Source organism: Paramormyrops kingsleyae, chromosome 20 (assembly GCF_048594095.1).
Source record: "Paramormyrops kingsleyae isolate MSU_618 chromosome 20, PKINGS_0.4, whole genome shotgun sequence".
Classification (NCBI taxonomy): domain Eukaryota; kingdom Metazoa; phylum Chordata; class Actinopteri; order Osteoglossiformes; family Mormyridae; genus Paramormyrops; species Paramormyrops kingsleyae.
The window spans coordinates 21601669-21627363 of NC_132816.1; the positions used below are offsets into that span (position 1 = coordinate 21601669).

The 25695-nt window shown below is 48.6% G+C and overlaps 2 protein-coding genes across 5 annotated transcripts; both read right to left on the reverse strand.

Annotated features, from left to right (window-relative positions):
- Window positions 1-6387, reverse strand: LOC111848372 (myozenin-1-like). 4 transcript variants are annotated; one of them, XM_023820294.2, is made up of 6 exons: window positions 6232-6387; window positions 4717-4801; window positions 2497-2684; window positions 1837-1936; window positions 1346-1520; window positions 1-365 (listed from the first exon to the last, which is right to left on the reverse strand). In XM_023820294.2, the coding sequence occupies exons 2-6, from the start codon at window positions 4790-4792 to the stop codon at window positions 137-139; spliced, it is 768 nt and encodes a 255-aa protein (XP_023676062.1). In that variant the 5' UTR covers window positions 4793-4801; window positions 6232-6387; the 3' UTR covers window positions 1-136. The 4 variants fall into 4 exon arrangements, with proteins under 4 accessions (XP_023676062.1, XP_023676061.1, XP_023676060.1 ...); XM_023820293.2 differs by having other exon boundaries at window positions 1346-1523; XM_023820292.2 differs by having other exon boundaries at window positions 1837-1939.
- Window positions 6388-9477: 3090 nt separating this feature from the next.
- Window positions 9478-24493, reverse strand: LOC111848380 (synaptopodin 2-like protein). Its single transcript, XM_023820308.2, has 4 exons — window positions 23919-24493; window positions 20949-21100; window positions 19728-20347; window positions 9478-14194 (listed from the first exon to the last, which is right to left on the reverse strand). Exons 1-4 carry the CDS (start codon window positions 24018-24020, stop codon window positions 11622-11624), a joined length of 3447 nt encoding a protein of 1148 aa, XP_023676076.2. The 5' UTR covers window positions 24021-24493; the 3' UTR covers window positions 9478-11621.
- Between the last annotated feature and the right edge of the window lie 1202 nt (window positions 24494-25695).

Below are 25695 nucleotides of genomic sequence, written 5' to 3' on the forward strand. Positions count from 1 at the left end.
TGATATTCATTAAATAAAATGTTTTATTGGTGCGAAATTAAACACTCATCATTGCATCGCTCAGCCAGGGGTCCCCAGACTGCATGCGCGTTAAGATCGGGTGGGAGATGTGCCGGGCTCTGCCAGCAGGGGGCCCTCAGAGGTCCTCGGTCTCCACATCGAAGGGCTCGGCATCCATCTCCACGTGGATGCGGCTGGGCTCCCCGCGGAAGACCCAGCCCATGGGCGTGCGGTTAAAGGAGGGTCGCAGGCTCACATCTCGCACCGGGCCCAGCAGCTCGGGCTCCTCTGAGGCCAGCGCGGTTTCGGGGGGTTGGAACAGCACAGGTGGGGCATTTTCCAGACCCCCGTAAGGCAGGGCGGTCCTGGGACAAAGGCGAGTGTCAGATTATGATGTTGTGTTGGGGGGTACATTAAGCACATACCTCACCCATCGAGTCTGGAGCATCACCTTAAATGTGATTCAGCAGCTAGCATTCCTAGCATCGCTATAGCCCTGTGTGCTTACAGTGCCAGTCAAAAGTTTGGACACATCTACCCATTGAAAGGTTCACTTGTACTATTCTCTACATTTTAGAATAATTATAAAGACACCAACACTATCAAGTAACATATATGGAGGTTATAAATTGACCAAAAAAGTGTGTTGGGATTCGGAAGGTTGCTGGTTCAAATCCCGTGGCCAGCAGAGTGATCCCACCACTGGGCCCTTGAGCAAGGCCCTTAACCCCAATCGCTCCAGGGACTGGCTGACCTGACAGTCTCCTCTATGCCAGTTTCATGAGGTGGCCTCCTGGGATGCTGAGCTCTCATTGGCCGCTTTTCCGTCACTCTCTGGTCAGACTCCTCCCAAACAATATCTGCTGTGTTTAGGTCAGGTGACCAGGTCATGTGATGTGACACTATCACTCTCCTTTGTAGGCAGCTTAGCGTGTTAACTTTTGACCGGTACTGTATGTTAATTATTCATTTGTTTATTTATTTGTTTGTTCCTGCATTTACTTATTTCACCCTTTATTCCATCTTACTGATGCTTCTGACTGTTGGGTAACAGTCTAGTGTGAAAAGCATGTGTGAAATTTCATGTTCACATACTTGTAAATCATCTTGAGATTGTGCTGCGTGTTATGTGTTATACTGGGCCACACCCACCAAGACAAATTCCTAGTATGTGTCATATACTCGGCCAATGAAGATCTTCCTCGCACAGCACCGTTACCCGCGTCCAGGCTGGAGGGCTGCCTCTCCATGCCGCTGATTCTGGCCATTTTCATGTGAGCCAATCAGGCAACCGCATCCAGGGGGAGGGGGAGGGGTCTGTCACCGTGGCGATGGGGCTGCATACCTGTTGAAGCTTTTTAAAGTGGGCGGGTCGTGGTGCACGTGCGGCCCGGGCATCTTCATCCGCATCGTGGCCAGCAGCTCCTCGTCCCCCTTCATGGCCCGTTCCCATGGCGACATGTACGTCTTCACATACTCACGCCTCTTCTCCTGCGGGCTGCTGTCGCCCTGCTGTTCACCTGCTGGGAGGGTGTGGGCGGGTATGGGGAGAGAGAAGCCCCCTGTGAACGCAGTGAGTCAGCATGGGGGAGCCACACCTGCTCCTCCTGCTCTTGTCAGCGGGGGCCTGTCAGCAGTATCACCCCTCATTTCTGTGCCTCAGCCTCTCACTCATTAGCTCTTCTTTCCAGGCTCAAATCTACAGATGAACATTTACCCAAACGGCTCAGATTAGAATTAAGAAGGGTGGCTTTGACCCCCGGGGCAGCATGCGACCACCTGCAGTGCATCTAGAGGCTGTTCTCCTGTGACAGGCGCCCCCTGCAGGTACAGCACCTGCATCGCGGCCATCCTCCGCCTCGGGAAGCTCCACCTGCATCTTCACGCCGCTCTGATGAAGGTCAGTGGCGATTTCTCCCACCAGAGAGGATATCAGCTTCTTGGAGGAAGACAAAACATAAAATCTGAAAGCCAAGCATTAATATGAAGGTCTTCTCGGTTGGAGTAACTGGACCACGATGTTGCTGTCTTCTCCATATAGCACTTTCATACAAAGCCACCCATAAAAATTGAAAACATAATAATTGATACTTTATTGATGCCCATAAGGAAACTGTCTTTTTACGTCTCCCTCAACTGGCTCCTTGTAGAGTAAGTTGTCTGTGAAGGGCAGCCACCTGTTGGGGCGCCCAGGGAGCTGGGGGTTAAGGGCCTAGCTCAAGGACCCGCAGATGTGCTGAGGCTGGGTTTCAACCAGCAACCTTCTGATTACAGGCACGCAGGCTTAGCCCACTGAGCCACATGCTGCCCCCAAATCACAAAAATCGATTCAGTTCTTATTATAAGATTCATCTCAGGACTATAACAGGTAACCTTCTAAGTTTGAATGCAAGTACTTATCTGTTGTGGTACCGGCTGTCTGCTGAAGCTCAGCATTGATCCAGAATGTTCTCTGGATGCCCTGGTGGAAGGAACAGACAGGGACGGCATTCTCACCATGGAGCCCTGGTTGTGCAGGTCGGGGTTGTTCTCGTAGATGAACCTCTCCACCCGCTGCTGCCTCATCTTGAACATCCTGGAGCCTTTGTTGTTCAGCAGAGAAAGCTCTTCCAGCATCACCTCCTTGGGGGCTTTGATCTTCTTCCCCAGGTCAAGCTCCGCCGGCTCCAGGTGCATGTCTGGGTCTGGGCCACAATGCATGGATAGATAAACACCCAGAATCATCACAGAGCGTCATGTGAAGTTTCTACAGAAATTAATCTGGAGAAGCTGAGCAGATAAACATAGGTTTACAAAACCTCTAGAAGCTTCCAGATAAACAAACATATTCATTTTTCAGTTACAATGAAAGGAGAGGCTCTGTTTTACAGGGCAGGTACCCCAGTCTCGAACCCTCATCTCATCTCGAGCTGATGTTCTCCCGTAAATGTCTAGTCCAGAGAGCAACCAGCGTCTCTGCCGTGCCGTAGAGCGTAAATTATGGTAAGAGGTCTGGTAAGAGTCGCTCGGATCGCCGTGGCCCAGGGTGAGGGCCAAGCGTAGATCCATTACCGATCGGTCACATGACCCGCGTCTGCATGGGAGCTCTGTGGGAACAACCGAAAATCGTCCCATTGGCTGCCTGATAGGGGGAAGGATGCGAGATCCCTGAGCTAAAGCCCTGGTCTCCTGGGATTCTCACACGGTACAGAGTCTTCTGGATCTTACAGAGTATGGTGTGAGGAACAAGAATCATGCAGCCGGGGGCATTTCTGTGGGCAAAAACACCTGGTTAATGAGGGGGCAGCGGAGGACAGCCAGGCTCATTAAAGCTAACAGGAAGGCCACAAGTGCAGCAATAACAGCGTAATACAGCAGTGGTGCGCAGGCTGGGTTCACCGAATGCACAAGTCACCTACTGTACCCTCGATGTAGTTCTGGAAGCAAAACTGAGTTCTACTCAGTACAAAGTAAATGACTAAAGAGACTGTGGTCACAGAAAAAACCTTATGGCGCAAATGGTGGCGATCAGCATGAAACCCACAACAGATTATGACGTTTTCATTGCCAGATAATCCAGGGCATCAAAACGACCTGAGGTTTTGCGTGGCTTGCGGACACGCGCACACATGCGAGGACAGACAGAGTCCGCAGGCAACATGCGGCGTCAGACGCTGCGCTTCTCATGCCTCACGGGTGACGTTTCAGCTACTGACACAGCCAGACCCCCACGGATCTCCGGGGCGGCAACTTTACATCTAAATCCGTATGCAATCTGCAGGCAGGACATCAATAACAGCTCTGCTCCATCTTCTCTTATGGTTCATTTCTTATGCTTTGAAGAACAGTGTGTCTTATTTCTTCATTCTTTCCTTTTTGTTAAAGCACTAGCCCATAGAAGGATTCATTGGGTGGACAGATACAAAGCATGATGAACAAAAATGAAACAGACAGTTCAATATCAGTTGGAAATGCATCGTTTTCTATTTGAAATGTGAACCAGTAAGATGGGACCAGACCAGACAAATCTGCCAGTTACAAACCCAGTACCACAAACTTAAACCATAACCTCAGAACCACAGAATACCCTCTACAATCAATACCACATATAATCGTGCTAAAGAGGCGAGTGTGTAGAGAGAGAAGTGCATGCTGGGTATTTGTACTCAGTACTCAGTATTCAGGAATACCCTTTTAGCCCGGGGGAGGAACAGCCAGCAGTAGTAAGAGGTGGTTTGCAGTGATACTTTGCAGGAACTGACCAGGTACATTTCCCAAAAGCATAGCTGCTAACTACTGTACATTAGCAACTTAATGGCAGCTGAATGGGTCTGACTATGTAAAGTGATAATGGGTGTTTATGGGAAACACACCCCAGGATAAGCGTCTGGTTGAAAGACCCGTCCAGCACCCCCTAGGTACCAGTCTGTCCCCTGAACCACTGTGACCTGTATCCCCAACTGCTATGACCTGTATCCCCAAGCACTGTGACCTGTATCCCCAACCACTGTAACCCGTATTCCAAACCGCTGTGACCTGTATCCCCAACTGCTATGACCTGTATCCACAACCACTGTAACCTGTATCCCAAACCGCTGTGACCTGTATCCCCAACCACTGTAACCTGTATCCCAAACCGCTGTGACCTGTATCCCCAACCGCTGTGTCTCTGCGTGTCTGTGCTTTACACACATAAATATGTCCATGTGCTTGTGCAATATTTAACCGCCATCTTACCGTCCTGCATGATGTTGGAGAAGTCTGTGATGAGCTTGGTCGGCTTCTTCCACTCTGGCCCAACTGACAGCGGCATGGCGGAAGGCTGGGGGAACAGGAGACGAGTGGAAGCGGGACCAGCATGCAGTGCTGATGCTCGTATGGTCAGCACTCTACCAACGGGGGGTTACGGTAGGGGTCCTCGCTACTGTGAAATGTATTGCTCATGACCAGCAGTGCGGGGGGGGGGGGGGGTTAAAGTCATTTTTTTTAAACCACACACTCTGGGAGCCACTGAAAATAGTCCCGTGACCCACCAGTTGAGAAACATATATATATAAACCATATATGGTCTATTATGCCCCGAGTGGCCCTTAACTAAGCAATCTCTCTGGGAACCAAATTTATGGTGGCATGAGGTCAGGGATCAGTGGTGTTAGAGACAGAACCGACCCAGACCTGGGTCACCTGATGTCACATATCACAGCGCGCAAGTGTCTGCCAGAGCATGTGGGATTTCAGGGGAAATTTACAGCTAAACACATGACACATTACAGACTATATGACTGGCTGACTCTGTTATCTCAAATGTTTGTCACTTTGCACAAAAGTGGTTCATAAATAAATTTTTAAACTATCAAAGAAAAGACTTTGAATCATAGGATTTATCAGCAGTATTCTTAACATCAAGAACTTCCACTTTAAATTCAGAGATCTTTCAGAGGACTGGAACTAGGACTATCTATTAGTTGCTATGTTGTTTGATGTGGGATGGACAGGTATCACATGCGAGGCTCTGATTTTCCCTGTGAGGTTTGTCAGATCTGTACAGTGTCCAGAATGCCTTGACCCAAGCCAGCAGCAGAGAAAGCCTACTGTGAAGCCATCGGAGACCAGCGGGCTCCAGTTACGCCATGGACATTCCTGGGCTGGCAAGTTATAAAAAGCCACAGCGAGGAGCTGAGCTGGACAATCAGCAAATTCTCCAAACGAGCAACGTGATTTAGGACTCGGGCTGAAAGTGAAAATGTCCGTTTGCCAGCCATGAATAAGTAATATGTAACTGCAATCAGGAGAAAATGATGAGGACAGTGACCGTTTCAACATCATACTCTGAACAAACATGTACAACTCACATCACTGCTTTCCATGAGAGTTTACTCTTAATTAATTAAGTGAATTAATAAATGATTCCTGCCTATCTGTGAAGTCTGTATGCTGTTGCGTTCTCTGATAAAACCACGTGATTTGATCTTGTTCCACATAAAATACAGAAATGCAGAGATATTTATGTATTTAGGTTGTTTGTGCCCCTTTTGCAAAATGAAACATTGTTGCAATATAATTAATTTAGATGTTTCACAAGAATGCAAGATCCCCTTGATGGAGAGCTTTCAAGAAAGTGGCCCACTCTGCGAGCAGCTGTCATCACCAGCCTTAGGAATCGTAGCACTACATGGTCTCCTCATTCTGGAGGCACCCTGATGCTCGGTGCCCGAACCCTAATAAACAGAACCGCTATGTTTCTCCACTTACCGCGGTCTGGAAACCCTCAGGGTAGGAGACAGAAAGGAAGATGTTCGGATTATTCCTGTGAAAATTACAAGAGTCCCAGGTTACTTCGGACCTGAGGCTTGGGTACTCCTCCCAGCGTTTCTGTACAGGAATGGATGGTATTTCTTCACGGTGGGGGTGGGGGGGGGGGGGGGGTGTGCATGTGTATGTGCGTGTGTGTGTGTGTGTGTGTTTTGGGGGGCTGGTCTTCTCCTGCAGGGAAATGCTGAGGCCAACTGTAGCATTATCCGGACAAACCATGCCTATCCATCCAGTCCCTATATATAGACACTTGGAGTACCAGGTGTCTGTGGGATGTTGTGATTGGATAAAAAGACATGCCCACTGTTGCCACGTGTTAATTGGTTAATCTCTTATTGGGATTTTCACCCGCTAGATCACAAAAGCTGTTGCCCTTGCGCCAATCCATGACAGCATCCTGGGTATTTATGTGCTCAACAGCTATGCTCTATCTCTGCAGGCCTGATTTGTCCCTCAGAACAGCCCCTTCGCTCTTTGTTATCCGGATTATCACAGACTGTAATGATTTGGTTTACAGCTTCAGAAAACACCTGTTCCTGGGTTCCTGTGGCAAGGAGCCTGCTTCAGATGTTTTGCAGCTTCAGAAAACATCTATTCCTGGGTTCCTGTGGCAAGGAGCCTGCTTCAGATGTTTTGCAGCTTCAGAAAAACACCTCCTCCTGGGTTCCTGTGGCAAGGAGCCTGCTTCAGATGATTTGCAGCTTCAGAAAACACCTGCTCCTGGGTTTATGTGGCAAGGAGCCTGCTTCAGATGTTTTGCAGCTTCAGAACACACCTCCTCCAGGGTTCCTGTGGCAAGGAGCCTGCTTCAGATGATTTGCAGCTTCAGAAAACACCTGTTCCTGGGTTCATGTGGCAAGGAGCCTGCTTCAGATGTTTTGCAGCTTCAGAAAACACCTCCTCCAGGGTTCCTGTGGCAAGGAGCCTGCTTCAGATGTTTTGCAGCTTCAGAAAACACCTCCTCCTGGGTTCCTGTGGCAAGGAGCCTGCTTCAGATGTTTTGCAGCTTCAGAAAACACCAGTCCCTGGGTTCTTGTGGCAAGGAGTCCATCATCAGGGGCGCCATAAGGGGGAGGAAAGCTAGGACGATTCCAATGGCCCCTGAGTGACAGGGGCCCTAAAAAATTAGGAAAATAACTGGATTGGTTTGGACTGGGGGGCCTAATATGATATGCTTTCATGGGGCCCAAAATCTCTAGCAACGCCCCTGTCCATCATACTGTAGATGTTTTACAGCTTCAGAAAAAATATCCATCTGTGGGATTATAATATATGAATAGAAATGTATGAAATCCTAATCTTGATAAAAGAGTCTACAAGAGATTAAATAATCTAATAACAATGGCTTACATCATTGATTGTAAAAAGATGGTTGTATATGGACAGTTCTACAAAATTTGACAGTTGTAATAGGTGTAATCAAGTAAAATGGTGTAATAACAAATTAATAGCTGGAGAAAACTAAACGTCTCAACATAACATGCAGGGTTCTGTGGTTAACTGGTGCATCTGTCACCGCTACATCGTAATTAGGAGAGGGCTGGACAGTCAACTGAATACTAGGATATTAACTAGATTATTTTTAGGGTGTGGGCATGTGGAGCAAATACCTGAGCCCAGTTACTGAATCCCAGTAAACTGTGAGAAATACTGACCCTGGCCACTAGGAGCAGCCTACTTCCATGTTTATATAAACTGCCACCGGGCTAAACTTAGCAGTTAGACTGACACCTAAGCTAGTGTCAGAAAGACTGCAGGGTCACAGCCCATCTTAGCTCACAGAAAAGTGTGAAAACAAACCCTGGCAGCTCAGAATGACAAATATAGGACGTACTTTGACTTGATAAGCCAATAAAAGTATGACTACTCAGAGGAAAATGTTCTACCGATTTGTTTATCTTTGACAAATTGTTTTATACTTTAAAAATCCATCATGAAAGAAAAAAAACCTACTTAAACACATAAAATCCAGGTTAAGAAGAAAGTAAAACATTTGGACATTTTCCCGCGATTCACAAGTAGAGCTTCACACATAAGAAACTACAGTGACATCTTGTGGTAGATGTAGAGAATGACAAACGCTTCCTTTAATGCAGTATTTCACAAACCAGTCGTCGGGGACCCACAGACAGTTCACGTTTTTGCTGTCTGGCAGGGAGCTGGGAGGGAGCAGAAACGTGGACCGTCTGGAGGTCCCCGATGGCTGGAATGTGAAACACAGCTTTAATGATTCAAATTACAGAAATAGCGTCTATTTTTAACACTATAATTGATGGTGGCTCTGAAGGGGAAGTTCAGATCTGACTTTTATTATCAGGGATTTTAGACCATTATAATAATAAACTGTGGTGCCCAGAAAGATCACTGGGCGTATCTGTGTTATTTATTAAGACTCTGTATCCAGAGCGACCACGGAGTAATGGCAGCTGTGGGGTTTATCTGTGGGTGTGGCCATGCGGTTTCTTACCTTTAAGACAGATAAAGGTTATGGTTTCATTACCAGCACTTTCTAGAGCATGAATTATCAGTCTGTTTTACTCATTCCGCATGCAGCACCGTGATTGGGAGGGAGAGCCCAGGGCTAGATTAATAAAGAGCAGAAGGAGATGGAAAGTGTGAGGTTACAGTCTACTTTGGTCGTGTCGATGTTAAGCAGATAAAAACAGAACAACACGGGAAGGGCACGATGGAAAGGCGGTTATTTTAGCTCCAGACTAAAGGAAGAGCCCATAATAGCTTAATAGCATGATTGCATTGAACTTTTAACTTGAGAGCCACTTGTTAAATTGAGCTTATTTTCCCGACGAGACGTTTATGGGCTCAGCTCCCGCTCTAATCGCCTTTGCGATGGTGGACCTGACATTGCCAAAGCTTCTGGAGGATTCTTGACAATAGGAACAATGTTGCATGACCCTCTCTCTGCGCTCTGTGGCTCCTGCACTGATATCCATAGATTACTTATGTATAGATTATGTACAGCTGAAAATTTAATAAATTTTTATCTTATATTATTATTTTTCCTTATTTTTTTCTATATTTTGTTATCATGCACAGCTGCTCGGAGTGACCAGGGTCACATTCCACTACATGTTGTTTGTGTACAACTGTGTATGTGACGAATAAACCTCTTGAACCTTGAATCTTGAATTAAGCCTCTCCGGCAAGAAAAAGACCATTGTGACTGAAGGCTGTTGAGTGACTGCAGTTTATTGAGAACATTTCTAGCAAGAACAACAGATCAGGGTGAAGCAGACAGTCATTCAGATATATAAGCTTACAATTAAAAAAAACACAGGACAGGACAACTGTGACACTCAAAGATGTTTTATATACATGAACGTGAGGATACAGAAGAAGCCATTCCAAGGCCTTCAGGATACTATCCAAACATCTGCCATTCCCTCCGTGTCTCCTCAGGCAGTGTGAGGGGGGTTTTCTCCTTCCTAATTTCCCTTCAGTAGTCACTCGACATCAGGAGGACATTACATCAAACATGCTCAGAATCCACAATGAACTCCGGTGAATATGTCCAGGAGCAGGTGTGGTCCACACCCTGACCCTCCGATGAAGACCATCACTCACTCGGTTTCTCTCTTTCGCTCATCTTATGACTGCCACATCACTGGCCACACGCCCTCAGGGCTTCTCCGTGCTCATTACACAGTTCTGTATCTGATCCCAGACCTGTTACTCTCATGTAACTTCACATTATTCACAACTATTCATTCTAATAAACAATTATCCACTCTAACACTCACAGTAATTTCATTCTGCTGGGCACAATTAGTGTGTGCTGATGATGGAGAGCAGTTATGGTACAACTACCACACATTTAAACATCCAAATATCGTAGGCTATGCAAGAATAACCAATCTATGTAGATTCAAACACTGGTCACTACACCAGGACATTTTAATTGTAAGACAGAATCCCAATATGCTCATATTCTGTCCCCATATGATTCCATCCAGTGTCCAGGAAGGAGAAGGGAACTTGACTCTTAGTCAGTAGGTTGTAAATTCAAGTCCCTCGATATCTGTGATATCTAATTGCTAGTTACTTCTCAGCGATTCACTAAAATCCATGAGTAGTGAGAAAGGCCGCTACCTAAAAGCATTGGCAAGCTAGTAAGTAAAGAGTAAGTTTAACACATGCAGGCCTGAGCAAGAAACACATCTCACACCCATCACGTCCAAATAAGTGTGGCACTGTAAAGACCGCCATTTTCATAGAAAACGCAGACATCCCAGCCCTACATATCTCACAATGACTGTCTGTACAGACTCTTCTTACTCATTTTTATCATGTCACAGTGTCAGGAGCTGCACGTTACATCTCACAGGGCACCAACGCCCAAAAAAAACTGCAAACAGGCCTTTGTTTCCTACTACAGAGACGACAGCAAAATCACGAAGACTCAAATACATACATCTGCCACAGAATCCTCACAAAAAATCAGGGAGTGCTTTGTTCTGTCCAAAACTGCAGAGACACCTTGTGCAGTCCACATTTTGTAGAACTGGTTTGCTTGCGTTCCAGTGATATTCTAATGAAGATATAGGCAGCTATGAGATTCATTTAGAATAGGGTTCAGTCTGTCTTTCTTTCTAATGATATAACTATGAGGTGTGATAGTGTTACTGTGTCTCTCTGAACCCAAACACAGTCCTGCAGTGCATCATGAGATCAGGTTGTTACAATTCAAAGTGCTGCCCTGAGGGTCTGAGGTCCCACAATCCCCAGAACAGTTAACAGTGGTTACATTTGCTAAGCATGCCATTGAATATTGAGTACAACAAAGTATCAGTACAAGTCATTGATTAATGAGGTGATTAATGTATACCCTTCAAGTTCAGCTATTTATAGGTATATTTGTTGTTTTAATTGAAGGGAGAAAATGAAATTGTAAGCAATTTTTGGTGACAATTTCCAAGGGTGTTCAATAATCACAAGTAAATTTTTTTATTTATTAAATGATCAAAATTGTGAGGCCTTATCAATGATTGCTGTGCATGATTTAGTTTGATAAAGGTTACCTGCTGTTTTTAATGTGATTACACCCTATTTGCATATGATTTGCATTACTAATAAAAAGGGATCCAAAATGGTATTATTGTTACTATGCAGTCTATAATATAAATGTTCCATTATTAATGCCCATTTACGATTTCATTTGCAGCAATTAATGCTCATTCTCAGGTTTTACTAATTTCAGTTCAAAAAAAATTTTTTTAGACACAGCAGCTGATATGAAAACTGATCACATGTTGGCCTCAGAAGATGATCAATGTTCTACTGCAGGATAAGTGAAGAACCTTCCAAATCCACACTCAGGAGTGCATGGATGTTGGCCTCCACACATTAGCCTGGATGCCCATCCTGGAAGCACTGAAATTGGGTCTAGGAACTCGGATTGCAGATGAGTTCCCTGGAGCCGGTGATTGCAGGGTGGGGTTAGCCAAGGGGCTGAGCTCCGGGGCACTTTTAAACTGCTTCAGGGCCTGGATCCCGCCGTAGGGGACACTCGAGGTCTGGACAGGGCTGTAGGGAGGGTTGGGGGTAGGGTTGAAGACTGGGGTGGTGGAGAACTTAGGCAGCTCTGGTAGAGCTGAGGTGTAGGTGGGACTGGGATCAGAGGGGGTGAAACGAGGGGTGTTCACAAAAGCTTCCTCAGTGCGCAAAATCGGCTCCCCCAAGGTGGTGGCAGAGCGTGGAGCAATGGTGGTGGGAGCCAAGGACGAAGACGTCGACATAGGTGTCGGAGTTGAGAACCTCTTGATCTCATGGACACGAGCCGCCTTGATGGGCACCTGCTTGGGTGAGACCAGCGAACTGCCCACTGCCCGTCCACCCTGGTGATGTCCGGGTGACTGGTAAGATGAGACCTCAGGCTGCTGCTTGACACCTCCGCCGTAGGTGAACAAAGAAGAACTCAACTGGTGAGGCTGCCTGCTCAAGACATCAACTGCTTTAATTCCTGGATTCTGTGAGCCCTTCTTAGCACTGCCTGTGGCCTCAGAGGACTTGATGCCGCGCTGTGCTGTCGGGGGGCACGATGGGGACAGCAAGGGATTGTAGCTGATGGGGGGGGGCGCACGAATGTTAGGGGAGTACTTCCACTGCCCCGAGACGGAGGGAGTGGGTGATGGCTGATGGGGCTCCCTGGGGGAGACGAACTGAGCTGGAGGTGGAGTGTCGCTGCCCACCACGTACCTGTCCATGCGGCTTTGTCGGCGGGCAAACAGCTCTGCACCCTTGCCGCCCATCTGTGGCGCTGGGGGAGCTGATGGTTTGGGAGCGATGGGAGGTGGGGGGAGCTTGTTTCTTTGGGCTTGCATGAAATTGCAGGCTTCCGCCCCCAGGTTCAGGAGGTCTTCCTCCGGCCCAGACTCGAATCCTCCCTCACCTCCAGCCCGGGGCTTCTCATCTAGGTTCTGAACAAGCGATAGCAGCTCAGGGTTGGGGGAAGTAGCCTTCTTCTCTTCGGGAAGGCTGAACATGGGCTTCTTGGAGCCACGGCGGCGTGCCTCCTGCAGGATCCCTGTGCGAGCCGCTGGCACCGAGATCCTCTGCTCACGGGAAGCTAGGGCCTCAGTGGAGGTGGGTGTGGGATGAGACTGGGCGAAGTGAGGCTCTGTGGTAGGGGCTGGTGGAGTTAATGTGATCAGGGGACTGAAGGACACCTTCTGGGCAGTCAGCGAAGAGTTTACATCATCGGGAGGAAGCCTGGGAGGGTAAGCTGGATATGGAGGTGGAGGAAAGGGCGTAGCAGGTGCAGTGGGAGCAGAATAAGGTAGGGTAGAGGGAGCAAAGAGTGTGGCAGTTTGACAGTAAGGAGCTGAAAGCACTGAGTTAGAAGAGAGAACAGGGGGAGGATAGAAGGCTCCAGCAGGTGTAGATGTTGGAGAGAAGGGGGTGGTTGGGGGAGAGAAGGGTGGGGAAGTGACAGGTGGAGGGGAGTGTACAGTCTGCGGGGGAACACTGTAAGCAGGAGACCGGGCCGGGATGTAGAGGGAGGAAACGGAGACGGCTCGCTTGACTTCTCCTTTGAAGGGGGAAGAGGTCGATGACCCTTGGAAGGCATCCGCTGCTGGTGCTGCTTGGGCAGTGGCCTTCTTTGCAGCGCTGGGATGGAAAACTACCGGCGAGCTAATGGCACAGTGACTGACAAAGCCAGGTGCAAACGGGCGTGCAGTCCTGTTCAGCACAGAGCCAGAAGGCAGCTCCCCCTGCTGACTGGAGGCTAAGGGAGCGGGGCGACCTGACTCAGAGGCAATGACCTGGGGTGTAATCATGAAGGAGGTTTTGCTCACAGAAAGCAAATCTCCATTCATGGAGTTGTAGTTCATGGGTGTAACTGGTGTAACTGGTGTGACTGGTGTTACCGGTGTAATCTGAATAACAGGTGTGACCGGCATGGTTAATGTGGGAATTTCAGTTACACAAGGCGTCACCGGATTCTTGACTTTGATGTCCTGCAACTCCACTGTCTTCTTCCTTTGCTGTTCAAAGAGCTGGGCACCTTTCCCCGAAGTAGCATTCAGGCCAAGGCCATCCATCTCCGCATCGTGAACCAGAGTCTTCTTCTCCAGGATGTCTAGGTAGTCGCTGTCCCAGGTAGAGTCTGGAGCCGACATAAAACCGTCCTCATCAAGCTCAGATTCACTGCCCAGGAAGATAGCGTCCTCCTCTTCCTCTTCGTCACCGTTCGGACGAAGGTCGCCGTTGACGCTGCCAAAGCAAGTGAGCGTGTACTTCTTTGCACGCTGTCTCCGCTTCTTGAACATGAGCACGCCCTTGGAGTGCGGGTTGGGGGCGTCGGTCAACAGCGAGGCAATGGTGCGGCACTTGGTGCGAGCTTCTTTCACTTGCTTCTCCTGGACGCTCTCACCACGGTGAAGCTCTGCATGGATGGTAGGGAGAGACAAGGGCAAAGGTCAGTGACAGGCCAGTGTAACTTGTTGCAGTTTTTGTAGCTAGCTGGCTATTTGGTGACTGAAGGCGGAATGTAAGACTGGATAGAACAGCCCACTTGACAACAATTACATGACCAGTGCTGACCAAACCATTAAGAGTCATCGATGGCCATCTTGGGCACCCTCCTCTGAGGGGGCGCTGACTTACCAAGTTACTTTCTTTGATGCTTAATCAAAATTCAGAAACGAATGGACGGGGCACGGCACATCTTCAGAGTTACTGGATAAGCAGTTGCGAAAAATGGATGGTTGGATTTAAGGTTGATATTAAAAGAGTTTTGACCTTTAGCATCAAGGGGAACAATGTGGAGCACAGAACGGTAAGCGACTTTTCTGTCCCATGGATAACTCAGCTTGGCATTTAAACGGTGAGCCCCATGAGGTCAGGAGCTAAAAGCAGCAGTAGGAGCCTATTTAACAAGTTTCTGTCCTGTCAGCTCTCTAAACGACGGGGCAGCGGTCCCGCGACGTCGTGGCGATGCCCCGGTTATGTGATACAGCCTGGGGCCTGCGCTGAGAAACTGTACAGGGTGGGGGTTGCGTCACCGGAGCAGAACAAGTAGCTCGGATCAGTAACACAGGACCCCTTACAGTAATACGGGCAGTTGTCCATTTTTAATGACATCCGGAAGTCAGCTGCTCTGCAACTGGGCAAACTGCATAAATTCGAAGCCTGTGACACCAATGCTGCTGACATTTCAGTGTTTCCTGCCATTTTACACCTGAGGCGCATGTTACGCAGATGAGCCAGTGGTTTGAAGGTGATCCAACTGAGGTTCTTGAGTTTTCATACTGATACACACCAGATGCTTGAATTAATTTGGTAGAATCAGGATGACATGACCTAGGTATGTAATAGGAACTAATGAAAAGCAATTTTAAGACCATAATGAGGCAGAGTAAATAGAAACCAACTGAAAAACCAAAAGAATGGTATAAAGGAACAGACAGGAGAAAATGTTCTATATGGCAGGTTGGCACTTAATGGGTTGTCCGACCAACCAAATGAAGTCTATGAGTTGTTCTATTACAAAATGAGGTCTATGTCTGAATGCCCTTACGCTCTTCATGGTGCTGCTGTGATTCAGGTCTCCAGCATGGACACTAACAATGACTGTCCCCTTGGGTTTCAAATTTTCTGAGCTGTATCACAAGAAATCACACAGCTGTCCTTGGGGGTTGGGGGTGTCCATAGAGACTAAACATTAGTCATCCCCTATTAATACATTTATGGATCTGACACCCTGACAGGGTATTCCTTGGAGGATGTCCCGATGTTCACGCTCCCCAAGACTGCTGTCATTGGCCCTTATCCCCGTCACTGCTCTTGCCAGTGGACATGTTCTGAGGATACGATCGTGTGGATTGTGAAGGTCCCTCTACTGGACAGATGGACTGACCACAGTGACCTATAGTGGAATGCATCCATCCACAGTGACCACCACTCTGCAAAGATTTGCCAAACAAACAAACAAAGGCAAACAAACAGGCAAACTAAGGGCATAGAGCACATCTGGCTCATACAAAGCAGTTCTCGAGTGAAACACGGTTTCCTGTCTCTACACTGTCTTCACACTGGCTACCCAAACCAAGGGATGAACTGTAGAAGCAACTCCTCAAAGGGGTTCACCATTGACTGATGGTCAGGTCAAACTAAAGAGGACTACCACACATTAATAGTCAAAGGTTCATGAAAAGGTCCACCACTGACTAATGGTCACATCTCTCTGATAGCTCTCTTGTACCACACAAGGTCACAGGTCTCTGACGGTGTCTACAGATTTTCAGTGTGTCTCTGATAAGAGCTCCACCACACGCACTTCTTTCTCCAGAATCTCTCCATAAACACTTACCTGTAACTAGAGACTTTACTTCTCGCCCCAGATAAATATGTCCCACAAATATCACTGTAAAAGCAGTGCCAAGATGTGCCAGCAGTACCAACAAGCCCATTAAGTGGTTGTTTTATTTTGTCACATAGTTTATATATTCTGGCAGACTTATTCCTTGCGTACCTCTAAGTGAGACAGAAAGCAAGAGATCCTATTTGTACCTGATAAACTTGTTTTCACATTCCCAAGCTGACGATAGTGTTCTAGAATCTGAACTTGCACCAGTCAGGTCTAGGGATGATTAATCAATTAATCAATCATAAAAAATGCACGCATTTTAAACAAACAAGTTCTATCCAGCATCTTGTCTGTTGCTGTTAACTGGCAGAGTTGAAATCCCCTAAAATCCCAGTGAAGGCACAGCAGCCAGTCACCCCCAGTAGCCCCACCCACAGTCCGCTGGCCTCGCCAGTGGCCCCCGCCGCCTTACCCACCTGCGTACACGGAGTGCCCGCAGTCACTGCTCGTCACCAGGGGATGTTCGCTTGGCATTATGGGGAGACGGACCCGCGGGAGTCTCCTGTCCCCTGCCGATGGCTCTCCGCTCTGATGGTCAGACTGGAGGGTCTCCGTCATGTAGCTTCCCTTCTCCAGATAACTGCCCATCATCCCTAAACTATCCAGCCCCCCCCCACCCCCACCCTACCCTTTTGTCTAACCACCACATTCTTGGCACCCTACTGAGCAGCATTAGGTCATTCTGATCTATTTTTACCACTGATGGACAGGATCCACCTGCCAGTTTTGCCTGAGGACAGGGGACGTGGGGGAGTTGTGTTTAGACAGAATACGGGCCATCCTGCCCCCCTCCCCCCACTGCCCCCAGCTGCTCCCCTCCTTTCCCTGGGATTCCAGGCTAAGGGATGGGGGGTTGATATTTCCAGTTCCCTGCTGACGTCTGACACTAATGTGTAACCTTTGCCCCCCCCCCCCCAACCCTGTTATCAGACACCCAAAGTCAAACCTGTAAATAGGTGTGATGGTTCCGAGGCCTGGCCAGGTCTGGTATTAGGATCAGAATCGGTATCGGTATTGGGATCGGTATCGGTATTGGGATCGGTATCGGTCCAATGGAGCTTTAGCTACATTCGGAGTCCAGATTGCACCACTGCTGGGTGTCCATCTGTCCTGTCCTCCACTGCCAGTTTAATCTGTTTTCCCCTGATCACTTACACAGTGTAGGTACTTCTTCTCAAACACAAACTAAATTTAATGTAGCCTTTCTTTTTGGAAAGAGATGAACAAAACGAGATAAATATAAATTTAAAAAACGATGTTCAGATGTCCAGAGTCCAAAAATAGTCACAATATATTTGGCAACATTTCTCATTCATATAAATTCTTACATTTTATTTATTTAGTAGACACTTTTATCTGAAGGTACATTTTTGAGAGATGGCAGGGTCACACACTCCCTGGAGCCAGAGACCTTCCGATCACCAGCAGAGTGTCACAACCCTCTGCGGTACCCTATCCCCCATCGTACGTAACCCTCTGCGGTACCCTATCCCCCATCGTACGTAACCCTCTGCGGTACCCTATCCCCCATCGTACGTAACCCTCTGCGGTACCCTATCCCCCATCGTACGTAACCCTCTGCGGTACCCTATCCCCCATCGTACGTAACCCTCTGCGGTACCCTATCCCCCATCGTACGTAACCCTCTGCGGTACCCTATCCCCCATCGTACGTAACCCTCTGCGGTACCCTATCCCCCATCGTACGTAACCCTCTGCGGTACCCTATCCCCCATCGTACGTAACCCTCTGCGGTACCCTATCCCCCATCGTACGTAACCCTCTGCGGTACCCTATCCCCCATCGTACGTAACCCTCTGCGGTACCCTATCCCCCATCGTACGTAACCCTCTGCGATACCCTATCCCCCATCGTACGTAACCCTCTGCGATACCCTATCCCCCATCGTACGTAACCCTCTGCGTCACCCTATCCCCCATCGTACGTAACCCTCTGCGTCACCCTATCCCCCATCGTACGTAACCCTCTGCGTCACCCTATCCCCCATCGTACGTAACCCTCTGCGGTACCCTATCCCCCATCGTACGTAACCCTCTGCGTCACCCTATCCCCCATCGTACGTAACCCTCTGCGTCACCCTATCCCCCATCGTACGTAACCCTCTGCGTCACCCTATCCCCCATCGTACGTAACCCTCTGCGGTACCCTATCCCCCATTGTACGTAACCCTCTCCGGTACCCTATCCCCTATCATACATAACCCTCTGTTTCTCTTCATGCTGAAATCACTGTATGCTGTAACAATAACACTTGCCTAGCTTCTGTGTGTAGATGCCATATTAACGTATGGACCATCACTCAACATCACAACGAATGTTAATCCCAGAGCTTTATTCCAGCTCTCAGTGAGACAGCATTGCAGGAACAAGAACCGCAGGTGCACTTTTGGCAGTTTGAATATCTTTACAAGGCAGCTCTGCAAGCAGAAGGTTGGACACCCGGGGCGAGGTCCCGTTGGTAGATTAAGTGGGATCTCTTCAGCAGAACAGTCAGCTGTTCTATCTGGGACCAGCGTCATCCCTTTGGAAAATGGAACCGGGCATAAATAATGTTCTCATCTTCCTGCTGCTCGTCCTATTGTCTGATGGAGGAGAACAGCTGCCCAGGTTATATTTGGGCACCCTTACCTCTTACTTCACCCTCCAGGTCTGACCCTGCCTCCTGTCCTATCCAGACACGCACTCCGTCTAACACACGTCACATGGAGGGAAACTTCCAGTATGCTACATTACTCTTAATCTTCACTAACTAAATTGTTCTAATTTATTTTGCTGGTAAACCCGACACAGTGGGTGTGTTGTGCTTTACGTATCATTTACTCACACACGGGAGCCTTACGTAACAGTTCGTTTGCGCTTAAGGTTTCTGCTTCAGTATGAATATTTTAGGTATTTTGCTAGCAGGGCTGCCTGTCTGTGTTCATGGATGTTTGTGAGGGCAGAGTTTGGGGTGTGTGGATGTACACGTCCGTGAGTGTTTCACGTGCTGGTTTGCATGTGTGCGCGTGTGCCTAAGCGTGCAGGACGGGCTCTATCGGGAATCTGACACGAGACAGCAGCTGGAAATGCCTTGTGTTATCTGACTGAGTCACAGGGCAAATATAGCCCTAGTTTGTGCCTCTCACCCAGATTATCGCAGTACCTGGGTCCTTCACTAAGACCCTGGGCCCTTCACATGTCAAACAAAAGACCCAGTTCCACCTCAACACCTTCTGAGGCTAAGAGATAATGAACAGTGCCCCCAGATGGAGACCCCATGTGTTTGTTGTAGGACACGTCAACAACGTAAGCCATTTAGTAATTGCTATGACGATGTTGCGAAACCAGCATTTATTTTGTCCCAGACAAATCTATCACTCCCATCAACTCTGGGGAGCAACCTTGCATAAACAGGCCACTGTGTAAAAAGCCTCTCAGTCTCCAGAGGGACCCTCATGGCTAATTGGTCGTTTCCGGATTGGGACATCCCTCAATCCCCAATGGCACCAAGTTTATAATGGAACAACAGCCATCATTGGCTGAGGTACTTACTGGCTTGCTTGGCTCTGTCCCTGTAGGTAACAGTGAGCTCCTCGTCCATGGGCTGCATCACAGGCCCCACAATGGGCACCAGGGCCCCCGTGGACACAAGCCGGAGGGCCTCCTTTGCCCGCTCAGGGGCCACCAGGGGGGCCAGGCCCGGGAGCTCCTGAAAGCCGCTGTCAGCTTCGTTGGCACCGGGGCCGTCCGCGGCGCCTTGCTCGTCACAGGCCCGGGTGTCTCCGATGCCGTTCTCAAGCGGCGTGGCCCAGCCCTCCTCAGGGGGCCGGAAGACCACCTCCCTCCTGGCCACTCCAGGCGGGTTCTCCCGCCGGCCCCCGCCACCGCTGTCACTGTTGGGACTTCGGCGTCTCTGCCGCCTCTGCCGTTCCTGCACGGTGTCGGCATCGCTGTCCGTTTCGGCGTAGTATGCCTCGCTGCCCGGGGGGGAGGTCACCCACTCCCGGCCCGTGGGGGAGAGCAAGCCTCCCCGGGGGACCTCAGCCGGCCTTTGGGGGGCAGAACCGGTGCCGGGCGGGGACAGGGCCCGCAGGGCCGCTCGGTACTCCTTGTCGATGCGGGGGGACGGGGCGCGATCCGGGAGCACCACGGACTGGAAGCCCACAGGAGGCCTGGAGAGGGCAGGAGAACAGCAGATAAGATAACGGCCATGAGGGGCCATGTATGCCGAGCCGTTCATTCCTCCATGAACGAGCCATGACTCAAAGGGCCAAAAGGATTTGTAAGCAGGCATTCAACAGGACAGCTCATACACAACGTGCCTGATCCATGCCACAGAAGGCTAGAATTACAGACAAAATGGGATGCTAAATATTGATGCTGAATACTGACATTAATATCCTGGTACAGTGCCCCCTTATAGGAAGGAGGACAAAGAACATCTTTCTCAAAGCAAGTCAATATAGTACCCTGTAACTTTCTGTTCGATGTCATCAGTGGTAGTGGAAGGAGTTTCGTCATTTTAAAAAAGGACACTTTAACTGTACAGTTTCACAAATAGCATAACAAAAAAAAACAACTGATCCATATGATGAAATGGGTTTGTCTGATACAGGCCCACAGGCTTCATCAGGTATATGTTACATCCTCGCGCTCTCTCTGCATGCACAGTTAATTGGCTTCAGTGATGCGCAGATTCATAATAATACTTTTTTTTTTGGGACCGGGGGGGGGGGTCTGCGTTCCCCGGTCCTCCCTGCCTGTCATTCTAACCTCTTGATACTGATACGAAGCATCCCTGTGCAGCTGTCGATCAGGCTCATGGCTTGGCCGTGGGTCAGCTGCCCACACCGCTGCTCATTGATTGACAGAAGCTCATCACCTTCACGAAGACCTGCCCGGCATGCCTTGCTGCGCTTCCGCACCTTGACCACCAGGGGGAGGCAAAAGTACCACAGCTACAGTTAACAAGGTAAGACGAAAGACATTCAAAACCATGTAAAAGAATGTACTAAACATCACTGACAAATAAAATGTTTCCCAGCAAAAAAAGGGGATAATATTTAACACAGTCTGACTGCAACCGTCATTGACTTACAGTGCATATAAAAAGTCTGTTAAAATGCCAGGTTTTTGTGATTTAAAAAAGGAGACCATGTTAACTCCCTCCCCACCTTTAATGTCACCCATAACCTGTACAATTCAACTTTTTGGGCAGAAAACATAAAAATAAAAAACATACCATAAGCTGGATGCATAAGTGTGCACACCCTTAAACTAATACTTTGCTGAAGCACCGTTTGATTTAATTACAGCATTCAGTCTTGTGCCCCATGCTGACTATAGGGGCCCCCCAGGATTATTGTCTGGATGGATGGATGGATGGATGGATGGAAGGATGGACACAGGAGCGGGAGACAGGGTGTTTATGGGGTGCTGCACACCAGTGAGGAGAGTGCTTTAAAGAACACTGTCGGAGGGCCACGTCTGTGTTTTTATCCTGTTAAAAATATAAACCTGTTCAAGGTGAGAGCACACCAACCATGATGGGGGGGCAGGGGGGGGGCACTCACAGCCTCACAGCCTGTGTCCCCAGGCCCTCAATAAATAGGCCATTTTCTTAGTATTTCTACTCCGTGTATTTTTACTGAGCCTAAAGCAGGGCCTTAAATTAACACATATGTGACCCGCACGTGCTGCAGCGCCACCTTGTGGCCCGGAGGTCCATCCCATGCTGGGGGACAGCTCATCCAGATGTATAAATAGGTGACAGAACACGCCGGAAACAAAGTGGAGCCGCGTCTTGGACGGAAAGGGTGCGAATGCTCGGTGAACCTCACGTGACTTTTGATGGGCTGATATTTAAGTTTCTTTTACTGACCACTGACTTCCAATGAATTTTAATCCAAATCTAAAGCAGCAGGGATGCTGACTGTTCACTGAATGTACACCCAGTACAGCACGCCTTTCTGACACGTTGCAGAAACAGCACCCCCTTCTGGCTCAAACTCAGCAGTCCATCTTTCAATGAGACACCTTTTCACTAGGGTACAGCCCCCCCCCAAACCAGCACTAGTACCCGTGCTCAGGCATGCCAGGAATGTGTCACACACCCCAAACAGACCTGAAATAAGCCCCACACTTCAGAAGGATCAGGTAGCAATTTGTTGTAAATGAATATTAAAAAGCCCTGATTAAATTTGTGAGAACAAATCGCAGACAGACAACATCAGAGTACATGACAGCATGGGTTTGAGACATTTGAGCATTAGGACGCCCGACGCTGGCATGGATACCATGCCCGCGGGTTAGCGGGGGGGCGCGTGTGATGGCGGGCATCGGGGACGGTCATTTAAGGGAACTGCTTGGCAGATGAAGCCAAAGGGAAAAAAACACAGGAGCTGAGAGCAAAGTCCAGAGGTGACCTTGTTGTTACAGAGAGGGGCGGACAAGATGGGAGTCAGTCAGATTTAACCAGCGCTGGGGCGACTCAAATCCCAAACCACCTCACAGAGAACTGAAAAATAGGCCAGCGGGCAAACATGAGCCGGTCAGAACGGCTGTCTGATCAGAGCAAAAGCAAACCAATGACGCTCTCGCTCTCAATGCCATTGCACACGACTATTAATAGAAAGCTTGTGTTTGCAAACTGTCCAGAAGACATTTTACCTTTGAATGGGGTCTATTCTGGTTAACCGTGCTCTATGAATAACAATGCCCATGTACTACGAAGGTTACGGAATTCTGAGATTAGTGTCGTGGGAAATATCTTGGAATTACAGGGAAGCCAAACAAGTGGCAGAGTCATTGGGCTTAAGATAGCAGCCCCAGGAAGCCTTTATTTGGAAGGGCAAGCTCTGGGAATTACAGAACAGCTTTCCCAAACTAGCTCATATTTTTTTTTTGTTCTGTTTTTTTTATGGAAATCTACAAGGTTTTCTGACATCAACATGAAACATTCAGCAACATGTGATCAAGAAATATGAACTGATTAATAATTCTATGTACCATACATTTACACGAGTCCTTTTAATTGTAAAATATTTTATAAATTCCATAAGTTCAAAATGAGTTCCAGCTGTCCACTACTGCTTAACAACCCTACAAACTTTAAACGAGCCTTGCTGTTCATAGTTTGCACCATGTGCCCATAACTGCAAATTATTCTATAATAATTCATCTAAAAATACATGTTTCAGAAACAAGCAAACTTGTAGCAGATGATGACACTAAAAAGGTCCCAGTTATTCTAAAGCAGCATTCATTCAAAACCAAGGTCTCTGTGCGACCCTCTCCAACACAAGGCCTTAGGTAGATGCCAGTGCAGAATTCCACACCACCTTCTCATATGCAAATCTACACATATTTCCTCTGATGATCCTACATAAAATGCACGTGCTACCTTTTAACATCTACGGCACATGACCGAATCGATCATTTGAGGAAGGTCTGAGAAAACTACAAATCCCAAGATGCCAAAGCAAATGAAAAATGCCAAGTGGCCATGGCAGCTTTTCAGGTGGGTCTGAAGCTCCTGGGCCGACAGGCCGCTCTCCGATTACGATGGCCAGCGTGTGACCCTAGACTCTATTTGTCCTGACAAGAGAGTTACCCTCAGAACTTGGGACCGAGCTGCACTCAGCGATGGAATAACAGCACAAAACTAACGCCAGCATTAAGGATGCTTCATCTACACCACTTTCTGCTCCTCTTCCTCCTCCTCTTCCTCAGCACCCTGCTTACCTTCGACACCTCCAGCGGCTTCTGGTGCTCGGCGCCACCCTGGAGACGGAAGCCCCACGGAGCGCCGCCGCACAGCGTGATCACCGCCTCCTCCGCAACCATGGCTCTACCTGTACTCTGCCTCCCGAAGCTCGTCCCTTAGCTTGCCTGTCTCTGCCAGGGGGGGGGGGGGGTCTCAGCGGTCCCCGGACTGTCAGAGAGGGGTACTTCCCTGACGGCTGAGCTCGCCCTGTGGCTGGGGTAAAGTCCCAGCTCCTCCTGGAGGCGGCTGGGGACACGTGGGTGAACCCCACACACACACACACACACACACAAGCCGAGCAAAGGGGAGAAAGAGAGATAAACAGGTGGGCAGAGAAAGGAATCAGAAGGGCTACTGGCCAGAGCTACCGCAGCACATGCCATGGAATGCCATACTGACAGGCGGAGGGGGGGAGGGGGTAAGGCCTTCCTGTCCACCCCAGTTGTCCTGTCAATCGGGCCCCTTAGGCAGTCAAAGAGGGGAATGTCGATAGCCTTTCCCAAAATAAACCTCTGATTGGAGAGCTTTGTCTCCAAGTGGCTCCAAAAGCCTCTGCAGGGGCTATTTTAAGAAGATAACAGACTCACTGGAAGCCCAAAAAAAGGCATTTTAAGAGAGAAGGAGGGCTGAAAACCTAAGAAGTGTCAGATAGGATCAGCACACTAACACCAATATATGCCTGAATATACTAAGTCAAAGGATGATCCAGTTCTTATTTTGGAGTAAGTATTAGGAGCTAGCCTCATGAAGCGAAAGCAAAGTTAATGTTTATCAATTAACTTTGCAGAACAAAACAACCTGGACCTAAAGAGCTCACACAGTCATCATGACAACTAACACCACGACTTCAGGATTTCAGGAATCTTCGGTTTTCAGCAGAACCTGCATCTTCATTCGCACCGCCGGTGTAGTGGAATGAAAGCACTTAACAAATGGGATTATTGACAAGTGCTGAAATGAACGACATACTTGCAAGCCAGTCAACAGCACTATCAGACTGCAGCACCCTGATAAGAGGCAACGTGCAGAGAGAAGCTGCCACAGAGGGTGGCAGCCGAGGGGAGGATCTGTGTTACCATGGTGACCGACCACCATCCCAGTGCACAGACACCTCAGGCAACAGATCCAGGTGGAGAGTGATTGCAAAGAGACACTCCTGAATATGTAGATGATGCTGGCTTGGTGGATTTGGGAGTTTGAGGCTTGTGACTAAGGAGCAGTCTGGCATGGTCACATCTTGTAGAACTGAGTTTTTTAAGTTATATCAATGAATTAAATATTGTTCAGGATTGCTGAAATAGACTGTCATGTCCTTTTTTTGCCTTTTGGTTATGACCCAACCTATTGCCCTGTGCGTCAGTCTCATGCTTGCAAAACATTTTCACCCTCAACCTGATATGAATGAATGAAAGTTCAACCACAGCCACTCTGCAGCACCCATCTGTATTATGAAGCCAGCCATTCTGCACCAGTCAGAAGTCAGAACCTTGGTTTTACACCTCATCCAAAGGACAGCGCCATTTTCACCGTGCAGTGTCCCAATCACTGCACGGGGGCATTAGGATCCACACACACCACAGGATGGGCTCCCCTGTCAGCCACAGTGTCCCCATCACTGCACTGGGGCCCTCACCGACCTCAGGATGGGCTCCCCTGTCAGCCACAGTGTCGCCATCACTGCACTGGGGCCCCCACCGACCTCAGGATGGGCTCCCCTGTCGGTCAGTGTCCCCATCACTGTACTGGAGCATTGGG

Excerpts from the sequence above, each read along its gene's own strand:
- LOC111848372 (XM_023820291.2), bottom strand. The coding sequence starts at position 4,792 with ATGCCGCTGTCAGTTGGGCCAGAGTGGAAGAAGCCGACCAAGCTCATC. Across the intron at positions 2,685-4,716 it reads CTCCAACATCATGCAGGACG|ACCCAGACATGCACCTGGAG; the intron begins GTAAGATGGCGG and ends ATTGTGGCCCAG. Across the intron at positions 366-1,345 it reads ACTTTAAAAAGCTTCAACAG|GACCGCCCTGCCTTACGGGG; the intron begins GTATGCAGCCCC and ends CCTTTGTCCCAG.
- LOC111848380 (XM_023820308.2), bottom strand. The coding sequence starts at position 24,020 with ATGGTTGCGGAGGAGGCGGTGATCACGCTGTGCGGCGGCGCTCCGTGG. Across the intron at positions 21,101-23,918 it reads AGCCGCTGGAGGTGTCGAAG|GTGCGGAAGCGCAGCAAGGC; the intron begins GTAAGCAGGGTG and ends CTGGTGGTCAAG. Across the intron at positions 20,348-20,948 it reads CTTCGTATCAGTATCAAGAG|GCCTCCTGTGGGCTTCCAGT; the intron begins GTTAGAATGACA and ends TGCCCTCTCCAG.